The following is a 13,868-nucleotide window of genomic DNA, read 5'->3' on the forward strand; positions in this document are numbered from 1 at the left end:
CAACCCCAATTGGTGGAGCCTAATGATGGTTCAAGCCCCACGCTGACCCTAAACTCTCCTTGTTTTTCGTAGCAATTGGTATGTTAAGGATTTTAATTTTTAAATCCTGTTTACTGTGAAAGGTATGGAATTGCACAGTGGGCTTCAAAATCTGTGATGTAAGCTGAATGAATCTTTTGCTGGGAAATTTTTAAAATGATTTTAGAGCATCTATTTTATTTTAATTGTTTTGAGACATTTATAATGTTATAATAGCAGCTCTATCAGGTTTACATATACCAAAAGAATGTGAAATTGCTCTCTAATAACATAGAAAAAATAGATAGGGAAAGGCATGAACCTCAATATGGATTAGGCTGGAAGCAGCTAGCAAAAGAGACTGTCGATTAGCATTTTGGCTGCTTGAAGGAACTGGTTTTGTGGACAGAGGGAATGCAGTAGATTTACAGCGCAATCCTAAACAGAGCTACACCCTCTAAGCCCATTGAAGTCAAGCTTGTTTAGGATTGCAGTGTTTGATTAAAAAAATTATAAAATTCTGTTATTCAAACTGGACAGGATGAGTCTGTGTACTTCAAGATGGCTAAGGAGGTGGTTTAAAGAAAAGGATGTCCCCCCCCCCCCGAAGATTCCAGTTTCAGGAGCACCTTAAAGACCAACAACAGGCCCTGAAAGGGGATGGGGAGAGTAGTGGAAGGCACAATAAAACAGGATATTTTCCTAATGAGCCTCCTCATAGATTGGCAGCACGAGCCAGAAGGCACAATGCCACTGGAGCCGAGAAATCGATTGCAGCCCTTGCTGATGTTACAGAATCACTGACAGATATACAACAAGGACTGGAAAGGATGAGTAGGGGGTGCCATGAAGCTACAAGCAAATAACATTAGAAGGAAAAAGAGAGTCTTGGTGATTGGTGACTCTCTTCTGAGGAGTTGGAACATCGTATGTCCAGGCCTATCCCCATGGCCCGAGAGGTGTGTTGCTTGCCAGGGGCAAAGATCAAGGATATCACAGACTGGATGGCCACACTAGTCAAACCAACAGACCATTACTCATTTGTGATAGTCCACATGGGAAGAAATGATGCAGCTGTGAACACCACTAAGCACATAAAGGCTGACTATGAAGTCCCTGGGAGGCAACTGAAAAGAATGGGGACACAGGTGGTATTCTCTTTAATCCTGCTGGTCAGAGGAAGAGGAATGCAGTGGGAACAGATTATGGAGGTCAACTGCTGGCTGTGTTCATGGTGCTTTCAGGAGTGATTTGAATTTGGGGACCATGGCCTACGTTTTCTTGAAGGTGGCCTGCTTGCATACGATGGACTCCACCTATCAAGGACAGGGAAGAATGTGTTTGGAAGGGACCTGGGAAGATTCCTTGGGAGGGCTTTAAACTGGTGCAAATTAGTGAGCCAGGGTGCCGCTGCTCCAGCTTCTTCTTACTTGTCAGAGCACCCTAGTCCCTTCACGAGCTGGTACTCAGGTATCAGACAACCTGCAAGGAAATTTGGGTGGGATTTGTTAGTATGACATTCTGGACTAGCAAAATAAGTAAAGAGTCCAGTAGCACCTTTAAGACTAACCATCTTTATTGTAGCATAAGCTTTTGAGAGCTGCAGCTCTCTTCGTCAGACTAACACGGCTAACTCCTCTGGATTTTGGACTAGGCGCTTCTTCCATTGAGTGAGTGCTAAGTACTCTCTGATACCTCAAAATTCCCCAAGTGCATTTGTGCCTCACATCTGTGAGCACCCTCTCCCATTTCGTGCTCTCAGTCCCTGCAGCTCTAAGTCCTTGCAGCAGGGGGCTGCCGGGTAGAGCCTCCTGTCCAGGGTCTGGGGCACAGCCCCCAGCCTTGCTGGGAGGAAACAGTGAGAGACAGCCAGGAGGCAGCGGCCCTGCTGCCCCAGCCAGCCATCAGAGCCAGAACCTGCCTATGCCAGGAAAAGGGGGCAAGGGTCCAAGGCCCCAGGGGGCTGAAAGGGGCAGGGCAAGGCCAGCTAGCCCCACCATCCAGGGAGAAGGCAGGGGGCTGGGCAAAGTAGAGGGAGAAGGCAAGGGCAGGGGAAATAGTGACCCAGCAGCTGCCCAAGCAGAGCCCTTACCTGATGAGGAGAAGCAGTCCCAACAGCCCAGAACCACGCCCCAGCCTATACACCAGCTAGAAGCCAATAGCCAGGCCCAGGGAGTGCCAGAAGCCAAGCAACTTCAGGTGGAGCTGCCACAGACATTCTGGGGGGGGGGAGCTGGGCAGGCAGCCAAGGGGCCGCACCTGGACCTGACTTCAGCAATCAGCAGAGTCAGGGAGGCTTGGCAGCCAGGCAACACGACACAGCTGGTGCCAGTCAGTGGAGCCAGATCAGCTACCCCAGCTGCAACTACTTGGGGCAGCCCAGATCCAGGCTGGAAGAAGGGCGGGGCGGGGGAAGGAAACCCTATAAAGGATGGCTGGGAAGAGCTCTGAGGTGGTGGGTTTGAGTAGGAGTGATGGAGCGGAGCAGAGCGAGAGCGAAGGCAAGGAGGATAGTGGATGAAGGAGGAGGAGGAGATGGCAGAGACCAAGGGGAGTGAGTGGCACAGGTTGAGCGGGCCAGTGAGTGGAGTGAGAGGGAGTCTGGGTGATGTATACCGCCCCTCCACCCACAGAGCAGGGTCCCGCAGAATCCCTGCCCCCCCCCTTTGATGTCAGGAGCAGACCGCCCAGCGGTGGCTGCGGCAAGCCCTGACACCTCCGACTGCCTTCCAACTTGCCTGGGTTCATGGGCACCGGTGAGCTGATTGGGCACGTGGAGGGGGGCTTAGCTGCCACAATGGTGCATGCAGATTGGTCCCTTCAGTAGTTGCCATCCTATGCTCTACCAGGCCTCATGGGAAGGGCTGGGTGTGGTGGGAGGAGCCGAGATTTCCTGTTCGGTGGATGCCTATGGGCTACACTGCCTTTTTCACAGCGTAACTTTCTGCTGCTGCAGGGGGCATGCCTGGGCCTGGAGCGGCTTAGAGAACCAACTAACTCATGGCCCACCCACCTCGAGCCTGCCCCCTCCAATGCTGGCACAGGAATTTATGCCACAATTTATGCCTCCATCCAGCTACCTGTCCTGGCCACTGCTGGGCCACAACAGGGGTGTGCCTTGCCCGGCTACTGGCGAAGGTGGGTGTGGGTTACGCCCATGTAAATCCGAGTTATCGCAGCATACCTCTTAGTCTGCTCCCTAAGTGCTTTCCTCCTTCCCGCTCAAGATTGTACTGCTGGTATTTTTTTAAATCAGGAATCCAATATCTATCAGTATTCCCAATATTTGGTTCAAAAAATACCAGTTTAGTATTCAGATCTTTTTTTTTCTGGGAATCTTAATATATATGGTTCTCTGTGTTTTAAAAATGTGTATTCTTAGTGCTTTCTGATTTTTAAAAAATGTTCTGATGACTTTATCCACTGCAGAGTGTGTGTGTGTGTGTGTGTGCGTGCGTGCGCACACACACGCGCAATCATTAATACACGATAGTTTACTTGCTTGAGACACCTGAAATTGCAACTCTTATGTTTGGGTAAGTCTTTCTGGCATCTGAAATCCTGAAGCCCATTTGTAAATAGCAGTTTGGTGCTTGGATTTAAACTTGTTTGTAGAAAATTACGGTCAGTATTGCTGTGCTTTATTGATGTAAAGAAGGATGTTTTTCAGTAGCTCACTTAAGTTCAAGTTTGTTACATAGTCATAGGTTATAATTGCTTTTCATTATATATGCAAGCGAAACTTAGACATAACGATTTTCTGTGATATTATTTCTATCTTTGATAAATCAAAATGCCCGGCTGAATCATCTGTACAGATAATAAGAAACAAATTATTCATCAAAGTGATAAATATTGTGTACAACAACTTTATACGTGTTTTAGGTGCTGCCAAATCCAGTCCAGCTTCAAAACCAGGATCAACACCATCTCGTCCCTCGTCAGCAAAAAAGACACCTCCTAGCAGTTCAGCATCCAAATCTGATAAAGATTTGGAGACACAAGTTATACAGCTCAGTGAACAGGTAACATGCCTAGTAGAAACGAACACATTTCTGAGTGATTCAGTGAAGATGCTAAATAGGGCTTTATAGTAAATTTGCTTTCCAGGTAGCCAAGTGGTTTGTATTGCTGCAGTATTAAACACCTCATAAACTTGTCAAATGCAGCACACTTGTCCTACTCAAGCTCGGTTGCCATAGAACAGTGCCTTAATAGGAAGAGAGAGAAAACAAATGCCACATTACTGCTGGTACTAAAGTCTGGATTTTGGTGTTCCTACATTTTTCTCCATCCTCATTCCCTTCCCATCTATGCCTCCAGGTAATCCACAAGACAACTAAGCAGGAGCATGATATGCATATGGGTATAGTACTGTCAATAGGTACAGGATCACCAGGCTTAGAAATGTGTTTTACTAAGTGGAGGGATTTCTGCTGCGTCCCCACGTATAGGAACTTTTCTCATATGTAGCAGTCCATAAAATAATAAATGGACTGTGCTATGTGAGTACTGTACTTTAGGCTGTGTTTTCTCAATAATCTTCACAGTTGTCCATGTCAAAGGTGCTGCCACATGCCCTCATCCCCAAGCCAGGGATAAGTCCACACTGGGCACCTTTATAGAAGCAAACAAAGCTTCAGAATTGCCAATGAGACCCTGCTCTCACATTAGCTCTGGTAGCCACTACTTGTCCTTTTATCTATCTCAACAGCACAGGGGCAAAAGGACAAATCTCCCAGCACTTCAGGGAAATTAACCAGAAAGTCTACCCTGCAAAGTTGGTTTGCAAGTTGAATTTCTCAACAAAGTTTTACCTAGTTGGTGGTTTTGGGTCAATATGCTGTCTTCAGCCATTTGAGGTTAAGGAGTTAAGAACCACAACAAGTTAAAAATATAATTATTTATTTGGTGCAAAGATATTCAAAAAGACAGGACAGACTGTGGGGGGAAATAACAAAGGCTTAGCCGTTAGTTCTAACTAAACAATCCACAGTAATTCAGAAGGCAGTCACTAGGAACAAGGTCAAATTACCTCAGGTTCTCTTCCATAGAGACAAACAGGACCATTGCTCTAAGTCTATAACAGCAAACAAGATGATGGCTGCATTGGGGTAGCCATCTTCAAAAGGAAGCTAGGTTCTCTCTCTGCTTAGCTTCTAGCCTCTAGCTCCTAGGTTAGCTTCATTGGTAATGCTAACTAACTTTAAGGGTGAGGGTCTCAATTGGCTTAGGCCTGTTTAGCCAATCAGAACCTCAAAATCGATGTCACTGTTGCTAGCATGAAATACGTGAGTGGGAAGAAACAAAACCTATCTGCTGCTTAGGTCCACCCCTTTCCCACAGGTGCAAATGATATGTGCTGTGTTCTCAGGAATGTTAATTGGAACAAGGTACTGTTGAAGAAAACCTCCCCAGCCAGCAGTCCCTTATCTGCAAGGTCACTTTGTACTGGTCTTCACTAACAAGCTGTGTAAACTAGGCCTTTCTTCCTGAACCAAAGTTTCTAAGATGGTCACAGTTAGAAAAGCCATTTTCTTTACAGTTCATGATGATCCCTATGATAGAAATGGGGGTAGGTGACTGAGGTTGGGAGGCTTTCCTAAAGTATGAGTAAAAATTTCAGCTGGAGACTTCCAGTTCATGTTTTTAACTATAACGAATGCTGGCTGAACTAAGAATATTAAAACCTCTGGTTTCTACTCAGTATAACATATATGCCACATTCTTTAAATTCTTTTGTGACTTTTCTAGAGATATTCATTTTGCTGCCCCAAATACCCTCCTTTTGCCCTATTTTACTGTACTGCAGTACAGCAAATACCTCTGTAGTAGGGTTGGGCACGAAACAGGAAAAAACTAAATGAGAATTTCGCATTTCATCACGTCCCACGAAACACGAACTTCCATGAAATTGTCACATTTCATGATTCGTCAGAACCTGAGGAACTTCAGTGTCCCCCTTCATACCCAGAGAGACTGGGCTTGAGAGGAGGGCCCCAAAACCACCACACAGACACCTACCCAGGTGGGAGAGGTGCACAGAATAAAACCAACGGAAACAACAAGAGTGTAAGCCCTCAAAAGAGCAGAGAAAGAATTTAGAAGAAACAAAGACAAGCAAAGAAAAAATAAGGGAGGCTTCAGTCAAGCTAGGCCGCAGAGCCAGGCAAAGGCCTGAGACTAGGGTGGGGAGGGGAGAGGTGGAGGAAAAAAGGCATCCTTACCCAAAGACCTTCCCAGCAAGGCCAAGAGCTGAAAATAAGAGGCTTTCCTGTCTCTTTTAATGCAGCAGAAGCAGCCAAAAGCTCAATTCCACTCTCTCTCTCACTCCGATCCCAGCAACAGGTCCTCCCTCTCCCTCTGTCTACTGGGACTGAAAAGCATGAGGCAGAGAGCTCTGCCTTATATAACAAATGCTCACATAAAGCAGAACAGGAGGTCTGTGGTTGGCAGGCAGATCTGCCTAACAGGGTTTGGAGGGATGAGATTGGTGTTCCCATGGCTACAGAAGGCCCATCTCCTCCGTTGCCTAGGGGATTAACACCCCCCCCCCCCCGCTCCTCGCTGTATAGGGCAGAATGAAAGCTCTCCAGTTGGCAAGGAGAGCTGTCTATCAAGGTTATGTGGGCTAAGATTGGGGTTTCCAATGGCAACAAAAAGTCTGCAGACACTCCAGGCCTATGTTGCCTCGGGAATCAAAGGATCGGCGCCAGCCTGTCTGGCATCACAATCATTCATGAACTGAACGAATTGGGCCCAGAAGTCATGAATTTCATGAAAACTGCAGCCCCACAAAACGCGTTTCGCGAAATACGAATCAGCCCGATTTGTCATGAAATTTGATTCGTATTTCGATTCTTGCCCATGTCTACTCTGTAGCCATCTTGGATGGTAGATAGAAGAGGCATGGATAGAGAAGTAAATCACATTATTTTGCATGATAAAATAACATGCAAGAGGTTTCCCCCTCTAAATGTTCAATATTTCCACTAGAAAAATTCTTCACGGAAAAATGACACACACACCCTCCATTTTTTCATAGTATTTTTCTAGGCTGTGACATCTCTAGATTGAAGGAAGCGATGATGAAGAAAGTAATAGGGAAATGTGAAAATGCTTATTCTGAGTGAGACTATAATTTAATTTCACATTGTTTTGAAAGCATGTGAGCATTAAGTCTACATATAAGCTGATTTATATTGTCAGAGGAATTATCCCATGATTAGATGTACTAAAGAATTGCTCTTTCTACAGGTACATTCATTAAAACTTGCACTTGAAGGTGTGGAGAAGGAAAGGGATTTCTACTTTGGGAAATTAAGGGAGATTGAACTCCTCTGTCAAGAACATGGGCGGGAAAATAATGACCTTGTTCAGCGGCTAATGGAAGTTCTCTATGCTTCAGAAGAACATGTGAGTCTCAACAAAAGTGGCTAACCTATCGGGACTTGACTGCCCCCAAGTCATAGCAGACTTATGGCGACCCCTGGGAGGGTTTTCATGGCAAGAGACTAACAGAGGTGGTTTGCCATTGCCTGGCTTTGCAACACTGGTGTTTGTTGGAGGTCTCCCATCCAATTATTAAGCAAGGCTGTCCCTGCTTAGCTTCTGAGATCTGATGAGATCGGGCTCACCTGAGCTATCCAGGTCAGGATAGACTTTTTACAAGGGGACTGTAAAATGAAGTCAAGAGAAGATCTGATAGCTAAAGGCTGTAGATGTCAATTATTCTATGCACAATTGTTAGAAAGATTTAAAATAGATAAAAAAATATGGAGTTTTGAATGAAACAAATCTGAATTTGAAACAGAATATGTACAAATGATCATGTTACTGCTAAAATATATAAACTCTTGTTGAAATTTAAGACAGAGGTCGTGAGAGGTTTTATGATAAAATGGGATAAAAACGTTGAGTATAATATACAACTTGAACAATGGGAGACTATGTAGATGAAGGGTCTGTTGGATACAAATACATATGATAATACAGAAAATCTTGAGGAGTTAGCTGTGTTAGTCTGTAGTAGCAAAATAGAAAAGAGTCCAGTAGCACCTTTAAGACTAACCAACTTTACTGTAGCATAAGCTTTCAAGAATCAGTTCTCTTCGTCAGATGCATCTGACGAAGATAAGTGTGATCCTCGAAAGCTTATGCTACAGTAAAGTTGGTTAGACTTAAAGGTGCTACTGGACTCTTTTCTGTTTTACAGAAAATCTTGAAGTTTAATATACAATTTAAGCAATAAATACCAACAGGGAGAAACTTCCTAAGAAATACAAAGCTCAGGGAGCACACAGGCTCAAGGAAGTCACAAACACTTGAAATTCATACAGTGTAATTCATCAGTGTATTTCTATAATTGTCGCAAAGTCCCGAACCTACACAACCCAAATAACTGGCTAATGAAAACTTCCAAGGTGGGATCCAACGTCCACTATTATCTCCCACTGATGTGGGGTAAGTTCGCAATCGCTATCGTCCAAAAATTGTTGGCTGTAGCAGCAACACAGTTCGCCGAAAATTGCAGTAACCGTGTTCACTGAGATGAATAGTAACGGCAACGAGCTACACCGGTCTCTTTATCTTTTCACTCGTTTCAAATGTGATTCCTTCTTCAGGCCGTTAATTATAAACATCTTATTTTTGCAGATTTGGCCTCCAAATTGCATAAGGCAGTAATTCAATAGGACGAAGTTTTCATTAGCCAATTATTTGGGTTGTGTAGGTTCTGGACTTTGTGACAATTATAGAAATACACTGATGAATTACACTGTATGAATTTCAGGTGTTGTGACTTCCTTGAGCCTGTGTGCTCCCTGAGCTTAATACACAATTTAAACTAGAATGTTTTTTTTCTGGGATTAATGGATAGACAGCTAGAAAATAGACATGGTATATTATTTTCGTATATGACAATGGTGGTGAGGCTATTATGTACTCAAAAATGGAGGAGTCTGATATTGCCAACAATTGAGGAGTGGATTGTGAAGATGACGGAGTTAGCTGAACTTACTGCTTTGATTAGAGAGAAGACATTATCTACATTTATAACAAACTGGAAACCACTTATTGACTTTGTGCATGAAACTGAAAAAAATGAACTGATAATTTGTAGCTTTGAAGAGTTAGTGGGGGAAGGACTATAGAAAAACTAGAAGCTTTATTTTAATAACAGGAGTACAGTTTCTCAAGATCTTTCATGAAATTGTAAGAAACTGTAACTTTGTAGTAAGGGTACCTGCTTTGCATGTATGAGGATCCAAGCTCAGTCTCTGACATTTTCTCTCTGTGTGCTCCCTCCTAATAGTGCTTGAGTGCCCATGCTCTGGGAAGTAATGCATGAGGTAGTAGTTAGTTCAGGAGACATTTCTGTAATTCAGAAGGGCAAGAAGTATTGTCCTATGTCTAAATGGGGAGGAAAGAGGTCACTTTCCTTTACTGTTACCCTACAAGGGAAGGCAGTGAAACCAGTCTCATGAAGTAGGAAGATGGGGAACATTGCCTTGTTGCCTTAGCCAGTTTGGTGTAGTGGTTAAGAGCACGGGACTCTAATCTGGAGAGCCGGGTTTGATTCCCCACTCCTCCACTTGGAGCCAGCTTGGGTGACCTTGAGCTAGTCACAGCTCTCTGGAGCTCTCTCAGCCCCACCCACCTCACAGGGTGTTTGTTGTGGGGATAATGATAACATACTTTGTAAACTGCTCTGAGTGGGCGTTAAGTTGTCCTGAAGGGCATTATATAAATCGAATGTTGTTGTTGTTGTTGTTATAGCAATGTGGGGCCTTAATTCCTTTAACCCTCATGATGGTCAAATACTTTTGTTCCTGTTAGTGTGCACTTGAAATTGCAAAAAGGGAGAGGGCTACATTTCATAAGGAACAAAAGATTTTGCCCGAAGCACACTTCCTTTTCCAGTTTGGGTGTAATCTAGTTTTTAGAAATGCAGAGCAGAGATTAACTGTGTAGTTTTATAGGAATACAATTATTTTCAACAAGGCAAGCTTTTAATTTGGAAAAAAATGGGAAAAAGCAGATTATGAATAAGATTAGAATCCATGTTTAGGCATGTTTCTTGGTTTTGTCAGTCTACCCTGTGCTTTTGCCACATCAGTCCATTTAGACTGAATTGAAATCAGACTAGGGTCTGGGAGACCCAGGATCGAATCCCCGCTTTGCCTTGGAAACTTGCTGGGTGACCTTGGGCCAGTCGCACACACTCTCAGCCTAACCTGCCTCACAGGGCTGTGGTTGTGAGGATACAATGGGGGAGATGAGAATGACGTAAGCTACTTTGGGTCCCACTGGGGAGAAAGGTGGGGTATAAATGAAGCAAATAAAGCTGAAATGTTTAGTTTTTAGTGAAAATTATTTATCAAGATGGCAGCTTTGATATTAAATTAGTAGAATTATACTTGTGTCACATAAGGAAAATGTCAGGATGGATTCTTCAACACGGTTTCTCGCCTGCAGGTTTTCACCAGCTGTCTCCAGTACTCCCTTTCTTGCATCTACTCTCTAAAGTTTACATTTAAAATTTGAGTTGTGCTGGACCTTCTCTTAAAGTCTTAAATTTTCAGAGCAGTCATACCATGCTTATTAGCTTTGTATAATATTTCATTCAATTAAATTAATGTTCTCAGCAGCACAGAGGGGAAGAACTGCACTTTCAGTGTTTTCGCTGAGTTTTCTCTGAGTTTGTAATAAAGCCCTTTCCCACTTTTAACACACAGGAGAGCCATACAGAAGAGCATGAAGGTGAGGAACAGGTTCATGAACAGCCCCAGCAGCAGGAAGAGTACTGACCATCCGGCACATTTGATAATTTTCATTTTGTTGTGTGGGAACTTCCTTCTGAAGAAGAGAACGTGTGTGGCCTCAGACTTGAAACCAACCACTCTCAGTCTGCCATTAACATTAATGTTCCATAGTGAGTGTCAGGCAGTTGCTGCATTCTGTGCCCATCCTTTGCCAAGATGTGTTTGCAGAAGTCTTCGGTCGGAGTATGCACCCGAGAAGGTCTCCAGGGTGTGATCCCAGTTTCTACCACTGCAACTTCACTATTTGGCTGCTTGAGATTTGTTCAGCTTTTAAAAATATATATATATATATAATATATATTTATTTTTTCCTTTTGTCTTAAGTATGATACATTTGTAAGTTGTTCAGAACTATTTATATGGGCATCTCTTATGGCAAAAAGTACAGTTCTGTTTCTCACATATTGTGGTCTTTTTGGTCTGCCTTGGGCATAAATTTAATAAAACAGTTTGAAGGAGGGGAAACAACTGAAATCACAGTCAGATTATACTGGTTCCTATCATTTAACACAATATGGGAAAGCAACTTTTTCTCTATCTTAAAAAAAAACCCTTTAATCCTCCTGATGTTTACACCAAAGCATGTTTAGGAAGCTGCACAGTATACCTTCATTTATGGAAAACAGATGCCAGTTCGACTGTTAGGTTGAGAGTTTTGGAATACTTTCCCTGGGACTAGAAACTTCTTTCTTCCTGTTTCACTTCTGGGTATCTGTTGGTTCAAGTATTTAATAAAGTCTTGACCACTGTATCTCTACCTGCAGATGCCGCTGGGGCTCAAGCTTCCACAGCTAGAAATGGGAACGATGCAGAGCAGCCGCTTTCTTTCCCCCTTGCACATACAGAGACGGAATACTTTCATGATGATAGACTTGGATATGCCAAACCAATTACAAGCACAATCACACCTAATTTTCCTTTGAAGTCTTTTTAGAGTCACCTTTGAAATGTAGTGTTAAATGAGCGCCTGTTTTTCACACAGTTGCTTCGTGTCAGTTTTCAGGCTTATGTTTTGGAGGTATACTATCTGGAACAAGATATGAGAATTATTGTGTGGTCTGGCTATGACTACTGGATGGATTGAGAGTGCAGAATGTTGGCTTACAGAAATGTTCATTGCCTTGTGTTTTAATATTACCATTCTTGTTAATCTTGCACTTGGATGATGGCATTTTATAAATAGAAATATAGCAAATCATGTATTAAAACATTCCTTATTTCTTAAACTTAAGTTGCACATTTTCTTAGTCTAGTTCTAGTTTTTTCTTTCTTTTTTAAATTCACTTGGTTTTTCCGGGATATTATTTCATTTCTTAATCTCCGATTGGGTTGGTTATTTGACACTATAGGTACAACAGCAGAAACTCCTAGCAGATTATAATTCTGCAGGCTACAGTTACTATAGTTCTATATAAAGTCTTGCATATGTTGTTTTAAAAATTAGTGGTGTTGCTGTACTAAATGGTGACTTCCCATATACATGCATAAATGCAAGGAGCTTTTGCGTAATGTAAGAACTTGCGTTTATTTCCACAGAAATTATGCAGTAAAGCTGCTTATTAGTTGCTGCTCAGGTAGTATATACAATACTTTTGAACATTTGAACAAATGTTTGCATTTTCTCAGTTTTAACCCCTTTAACTCAACAATACTGTAGCTGATATGTACAGATTGAAACAGTTACACAGTTTGTAATCCTGTGAAAATCAGTGTGCTCCTTGACTAGCCCTTTCCTATTCCTGTTAGCAGAAGTGATTTGGTTTCACTTGAATCCTTTGTGCTTAAAGCAATTTAAGGAAAGGAGGACATAAAACGTCAGAATCCATCATAGAAAGAAACTGTACGTATTCTGATTTTAAAATGTCCATGATTATTATATGACTAGTTCCACTGTTTTCAAAATGCCCACTGCGATCAAATGGAATTTTGGGGCAGATGCTTGATTTTTGAACCAGCTAGTGAAAACTTTCTCATCACCACCAAGGCAGTAGTAACTTTCTCACTTTTTCCGCTTGAGCAGATTTTCAGATCACTTCCTTTTGAAGCACTTTCAGAGCTTTTCTGGGTTTCTTTATTCTTAGATAGATCCCATCAAAGCCACTTTACCTTCCAATCTTGTCACTTAGAACTTGCGTGGGTGAAGGAGGGGGATGTGTATCTGGTTTTTGTTGGTTCTTTTTGTATAATCTGTGGAGCAATTTCCCTTCCCTCACGTTTTTTGTTTGAAGACAGGAAGTGGATGACCTAGGGGGCAGGAGGATAATAATTGCATATTAGACCCTGATCTGCTCAGTTGTGCTGAGGGGAGTGAGAGCCTCTGGGAAGGGAAAGAGGATCTCCCCCGTTCCCTTTGTGGTGAGTAACTCTGTTATTCCTTTATGGTTTTAGTATGCATTTGTAATTATTTTTTACTAAATAGCACACCATAAAGCTTTGGTTATATATTACATGTAAACTGAAAGGAATGTAAACATATGTATTGTTAATTATGAATAGATAAATAATGACATAATAGGTGCAAAAAGTCTTATTCCAATGTATCAGTCATTTTGCGTTCCCCACCATTTGTCGCATGATAGAGTAGATTTTTGGGGGGTCTCTGAATATGTGAATAACTTGACTTGCATTGATCTTTTTACATATTTAATAAAAAAAAGTATATGTTACATTCTGTCTAGCTCAGTAGACCTTCATGAAGCTATATATATATAATGGGTTTCCTGGGTTTTTTAATGTATTGTTCAGGAATTTAGAGTCGGGACAAAGTCAAATGCTTTAGGCAGTAATTATTTGATGTATCTTGCACATTTCCATCCTTGAACCACTTTCTGGGATAAAACAGTGAAAATAAAGAGAAGTTTGCCATTTGGAATTACACTTCTCCTTGCAAAAATCTATTGTAAACATATTTTTTATAAAAACTTTCACCAACAGCTACCAACCGTGAAAAAAACTCTTTATCAACCCAAGAGACCCAATCCAGTCTAAATATCGGGATGATCTAATGTACTTACAGAGTTTCAGGGA

At 42.3% G+C, this 13,868-nt stretch overlaps 1 protein-coding gene across 3 annotated transcripts in view; it reads left to right on the forward strand.

The window, feature by feature from the left end:
* MAPRE2 (microtubule associated protein RP/EB family member 2) overlaps nucleotides 1-13,507 on the forward strand; it is a 142,766-nt gene extending 129,259 nt beyond the window's left edge. For all 3 annotated transcript variants that reach the window (XM_054985373.1, XM_054985371.1, XM_054985370.1), the window contains 3 exons: nucleotides 3,904-4,043; nucleotides 7,276-7,434; nucleotides 10,755-13,507. In XM_054985373.1, coding sequence (XP_054841348.1) covers nucleotides 3,904-4,043; nucleotides 7,276-7,434; nucleotides 10,755-10,826 — 371 coding nt within the window. In that variant the 3' untranslated portion in view covers nucleotides 10,827-13,507. The remainder of the gene's footprint in view (nucleotides 1-3,903; nucleotides 4,044-7,275; nucleotides 7,435-10,754) is intronic.
* Nucleotides 13,508-13,868: the final 361 nt, after the last annotated feature.

This window comes from Eublepharis macularius, chromosome 7 (genome assembly GCF_028583425.1).
Source record: "Eublepharis macularius isolate TG4126 chromosome 7, MPM_Emac_v1.0, whole genome shotgun sequence".
Classification (NCBI taxonomy): domain Eukaryota; kingdom Metazoa; phylum Chordata; class Lepidosauria; order Squamata; family Eublepharidae; genus Eublepharis; species Eublepharis macularius.